We start from the raw sequence: 6,000 nt of genomic DNA on the forward strand, positions 1-6,000 counted from the left end.
CAAGTACATACATGTACACTCACACAAGTTACATATGCACATACATGTACACTCACACAAGCTACACAAGTACATACATGTAAACTCACACAAGCTACACAAGTACATACATGTAAACTCACACAAGCTACACAAGTACATACATGTACACTCACACAAGCTACACAAGTACATACATGTAAACTCACACAAGCTACACAAGTACATACATGTACACTCACACAAGCTACACAAGTACATACATGTACACTCTCACAAGTTACACAAGTACATACATGTACACTCACACAAGCTACACAAGTACATACATGTACACTCACACAAGTACATACATGTACACTCACACAAGCTACACAAGTACATACATGTAAACTCACACAAGCTACACAAGTACATACATGTACACTCACACAAGTTACATATGCACATGTACACTCACACAAGCTACACAAGTACATACATGTAAACTCACACAAGGTACACATGTAAACTCACACAAAGTACACATGTACATTCATGTAAAGTCACACAAGGTACACATGATTATAGGACATACACACAATAAACATGTGTATAGGACATACACACAATAGACATGTTTATAGGACATACACACAATAGACATGATTATAGGACATACACATAATAGACATGTTTATAGGACATAGACACAATAAACATGTTTATAGGACATACACACAATAGACATGATTATAAGACATACACACAATAGACATGATTATAAGACATACACATAATAGACATGTTTATAGGACATACACACAATAGACATGTTTATAGGACATAGGCACAATAAACATGTTTATAGGACATACACACAATAGACATGTTTATAGGACATACACACAATACACATGATTATAGGACATACACACAATAGACATGATTATAAGACATACACACAATAGACATGTTTACAGAAAACTTTAACTATCTGGCATGATGCAGTTGAGATAATTAAGTGTCAGAGTAGAGCAGTGTGTTGACTAGTCACATCAGCAGCGTGTTGACTAGTCACATCAGCAGCGTGTTGACTAGTCACATCAGCAGCGTGTTGACTAGTCACATCAGCAGCGTGTTGACTAGTCACATCAGCAGCGTGTTGACTAGTCACATCAGCAGCGTGTTGACTAGTCACATCAGCAGCGTGTTGACTAGTCAGATCAGCAGCGTGTTGACTAGTCACATCAGCAGCGTGTTGACTAGTCACATCAGCAGCGTGTTGACTAGTCACATCAGCAGCGTGTTGACTAGTCACATCAGCAGCGTGTTGACTAGTCACATCAGCAGCGTGTTGACTAGTCACATCAGCAGCGTGTTGACTAGTCACATCAGCAGCGCGTTGACTAGTCACATCAGCAGCGCGTTGACTAGTCACATCAGCAGCGCGTTGACTAGTCACATCAGCAGCGCGTTGACTAGTCACATCAGCAGCGCGTTGACTAGTCACATCAGCAGCGCGTTGACTAGTCACATCAGCAGCGCGTTGACTAGTCACATCAGCAGCGCGATGACTAGTCACATCAGCAGCGTGTTGACTAATGACATCAGCAGCGTGTTGACTAGTCACATCAGCAGCGTGTTGACTAGTCACATCAGCAGCGTGTTGACTAGTCACATCAGCAGCGTGTTGACTAGTCACATCAGCAGCGTGTTGACTAGTCACATCAGCAGCGTGTTGACTAGTCACATCAGCAGCGTGTTGACTAGTCACATCAGCAGCAGCGTGTTGACTAGTCACATCAGCAGCAGCGTGTTGACTAGTCACATCAGCAGCAGCGTGTTGACTAGTCACATCAGCAGCAGCGTGTTGACTAGTCACATCAGCAGCAGCGTGTTGACTAGTCACATCAGCAGCAGCGTGTTGACTAGTCACATCAGCAGCGTGTTGACTAGTCACATCAGCAGCGTGTTGACTAGTCACATCAGCAGCGTGTTGACTAGTCACATCAGCAGCGTGTTGACTAGTCACATCAGCAGCGTGTTGACTAGTCACATCAGCAGCGTGTTGACTAGTCACATCAGCAGCGTGTTGACTAGTCACATCAGCAGCGTGTTGACTAGTCACATCAGCAGCGCGTTGACTAGTCACATCAGCAGCGTGTTGACTAGTCACATCAGCAGCGTGATGACTAGTCACATCAGCAGCGTGTTGACTAGTCACATCAGCAGCAGCGTGTTGACTAGTCACATCAGCAGCGTGTTGACTAGTCACATCAGCAGCGTGTTGACTAGTCACATCAGCAGCGTGTTGACTAGTCACATCAGCAGCGTGTTGACTAGTCACATCAGCAGCGTGATGACTAGTCACATCAGCAGCGTGTTGACTAGTCACATCAGCAGCGTGTTGACTAGTCACATCAGCAGCGTGTTGACTAGTCACATCAGCAGCGTGTTGACTAGTCACATCATCAGTCCAGCTTGACATGTTTTTGTTAGCAGGCTAGCAGCGGCACTTTGTTGGCTAAGACTGCAGCTCTTTTCAATCTTTCACTGGTTTGTGTTACTTTTAGCATCCAGTCATTACAACATTCTTACCTTTAATGTTACCTTTAGCATCCAGTCATTACAACATTCTTACCTTTAATGTTACCTTTAGCATCCAGTCATTACAACATTTCATTGACTGGATGTTAAAGGTAAGAATCAATGATTTGTTGTTACCAAAATTTTATTAGTGGTTACAATCCAAGTCCTCTCGGTGGTAGTCGACAGCAAAAGTCAAAGGGAAACATGTTAAATCATTACATCTTACATCTTAAATCATTACATCATTAAATCTTACATCTTACATCATTACATCATTAAATCTTAAAACATTACATCATTACATCTTACATCTTAAATCATTACATCTTACATCTTACATCATTACATCATTAAATCTTAAAACCTTACATCATTACATCTTACATCATTAAAACTTACATCATTACATCTTACATCATTAAAACTTACATCATTACATCATTACATCTTACTGAAGTGAAGTGAATTATATTTATATAGCGCTTTTCTCTAGTGACTCAAAGCGCTTTACATAGTGAAAGCCAATATCTAAGTGACATTTAAAGCAGTGTGGGTGGCACTGGGAGCAGTGTGGGTGGCACTGGGAGCAGTGTGGGTGGCACTGGGAGCAGTGTGGGTGGCACTGGGAGCAGTGTGGGTGGCACTGGGAGCAGGTGGCTCAAGTGTCTTGCCCAGGGACACAACAGCAGTGACTAGGATGGCGGAAGCGGGAATCGAACCTGCAACCCTCAAGTTGCTGGCACGGCCGCTCTACCAACCGAGCTATGCCGCCCCACATCTTACATCAGTACATCATTAAATCTTAAAACATTACATCATTACATCTTACATCATTACATCATTAAATCTCACATCATTACATCATTAAATCTTACATCATTAAATCTCACATCATTACATCATTACATTCTTACATCATTACATTCTTACATCTTTACATCGTTACATCATTACATCATTACTTCTTACATCATTACATCGTTACATCTTATATCATTACATCATACATCTTTCATCATTACATTCTTACATATTTACATCGTTACATCATTACTTCTTACATCATTACATCGTTACATCTTATATCATTACATCATACATCTTTCATCATTACATCATTACATTTACATCATTACATCATTAAATCTCACATCATTACATCATTAAATCTTACATCATTACATCATTAAATCTCACATCATTACATCTTACATCATTACATTCTTACATCGTTACATCATTACATCTTATATCATTACATCATACATCTTTCATCATTACATCATTACATTTACATCATTACATCATTGAATCTGACATCATTACAACATTACATCTTACATCATTAAATCTTACATCATTACTAATCATTACATAATTTCTGGAAGCCCACCTTCTCCACTTACGCCCACCCTTCTCCCTTTCCCAGCCAATCAGCAAGCAGAACACAAGTCAATAGTGATGCGTTCAAGGCTGTGGGGAAAACACAACATCTGTTAAACACTGAATACACCACATGTGGAACATAACATAGTAAATATATATTTATTCAATCAAACATCTGCCTTGGTTTCATGAATACGTAGGCCTACTATGCAAATGTATTTTAATGTTGTCATGATGGTGGTACTTAATGAATACTTAGGTCTACTACACTACTGTATTTAATGTTGTCATTATGGTGGTACTGAATGAATACTTAGGCCTATTACACTACTGTATTTAATGTTGTCATGATGGTGGTACTTAATGAATACTTAGGTCTACTACACTACTGTATTTAATGTTGTCATTATGGTGGTATTTAATGAATACTTAGGTCTACTACACTAATGAATACTTGATGGTGGTACTTAATGAATACTAAGGTCTACTACACTAATGAATACTTGATGGTGGTACTTAATGAATACTTGCTGGTGGTACTTAATGAGTACTTAGGTCTAGTAGACTACTGCACTTAATGAATACTTGCAGGTGGTACTTAATGAGTACTTAGGTTTAGTAGACTACTGCACTTAATGAATACTTGCAGGTGGTACTTAATGAGTACTTAGGTCTAGTAGACTACTGCACTTAATGAATACTTGCAGGTGGTACTTAATGAGTACTTAGGTCTAGTAGACTACTGCACTTAATGAATACTTGCAGGTGGTACTTAATGAATACTTGCAGGTGGTACTTAATGAGTACTTAGGTTTAGTAGACTACTGCACTTAATGAATACTTGCAGGTGGTACTTAATGAGTACTTAGGTTTAGTAGACTACTGCACTTAATGAATACTTGCAGGTGGTACTTAATGAGTACTTAGGTCTAGTAGACTACTGCACTTAATGAATACTTGCAGGTGATACTTAATGAATACTTGCAGGTGGTACTTAATGAGTACTTAGGTTTAGTAGACTACTGCACTTAATGAATACTTGCAGGTGGTACTTAATGAGTACTTAGGTTTAGTAGACTACTGCACTTAATGAATACTTGCAGGTGGTACTTAATGAGTACTTAGGTCTAGTAGACTACTGCACTTAATGAATACTTGCAGGTAGTACTTGCAGTGTTTGGCGGTGAGAAGTGATGGCGCCGACAAGGAAGTGAGTGAGTGAGTGAGTGAGTGAGTGAAGTGCAGAGACTAGACTAGAATCCTCTTTGTTGGCGGGCAGAACTGAAGGATGCGGCGATGGCGAGCAGCGGCTCTCTGAACAGCGAGAATCCTTACGCCAGCATCAAGGAGGTCCCGGAGAGCAGCTACATGGAGATGAAGGCGGCCGTGCCCAGAGAGCGAGCCTACACCGACATCAGCCCGCCGCCTCTCTTCCACTCCGCCTCCTTACACAGAAGTGAGAGTCCCAAGGTTCAAAGGTCATTGACTTCAAACAACTTATGCATCTTTCTCCTGGCAGTGCGGCAGAACTCTGTGGGCCACGCCCCCCTGGAGGACCCCCACAGTCACTACGACCTCCCTGTCAACAGCCACATCCCTGGACACTACGACCTTCCTCCCCTTCGCCGACCCCCCTCCCCCAGGGGGACGCCACAGTGATGTCACGGCAGGGCACCATGCCGCCCCCGGGTGGGGAGACTCCATGCCGCCCCCGGGTGGAGAGACTCCATGCCGCCCCCGGGTGGAGAGACTCCATGCCGCCCCCGGGTGGAGAGACTCCATGCTGCCCCCGAGTAGAGAGACTCCATGCTGCCCCCGGGTGGAGAGACTCCATGCCGCCCCCGAGTAGAGAGACTCCATGCCGCCCCCGAGTGGAGAGACTCCATGCTGCCCCCGAGTGGAGAGACTCTATACCGCCCCCGGGTGGGGAGACTCCATGCTGCCCCCGAGTGGAGAGACTCCATACCGCCCCCGGGTGGAGAGACTCCATACCGCCCCCGAGTGGAGAGACTCCATGCTACCCCCGAGTGGAGAGACTCCATGCTGCCCCCGAGTGGAGAGACT

General features: G+C 42.9%; 1 protein-coding gene across 1 annotated transcript in view; it reads left to right on the forward strand.

Moving 5' to 3' along the window:
- The window catches only part of LOC133561483 (platelet endothelial aggregation receptor 1-like), a 63,757-nt gene extending 58,023 nt beyond the window's left edge, over nucleotides 1–5,734 (forward strand). The window contains exons 18-19 of the mRNA XM_061914770.1: nucleotides 5,216–5,392; nucleotides 5,456–5,734. Coding sequence (XP_061770754.1) covers nucleotides 5,216–5,392; nucleotides 5,456–5,595 — 317 coding nt within the window. The 3' untranslated portion in view covers nucleotides 5,596–5,734. The remainder of the gene's footprint in view (nucleotides 1–5,215; nucleotides 5,393–5,455) is intronic.
- Nucleotides 5,735–6,000: the final 266 nt, after the last annotated feature.

This window comes from Nerophis ophidion, linkage group LG11 (genome assembly GCF_033978795.1).
Source record: "Nerophis ophidion isolate RoL-2023_Sa linkage group LG11, RoL_Noph_v1.0, whole genome shotgun sequence".
NCBI classification, from domain to species: Eukaryota; Metazoa; Chordata; class Actinopteri; order Syngnathiformes; family Syngnathidae; genus Nerophis; species Nerophis ophidion.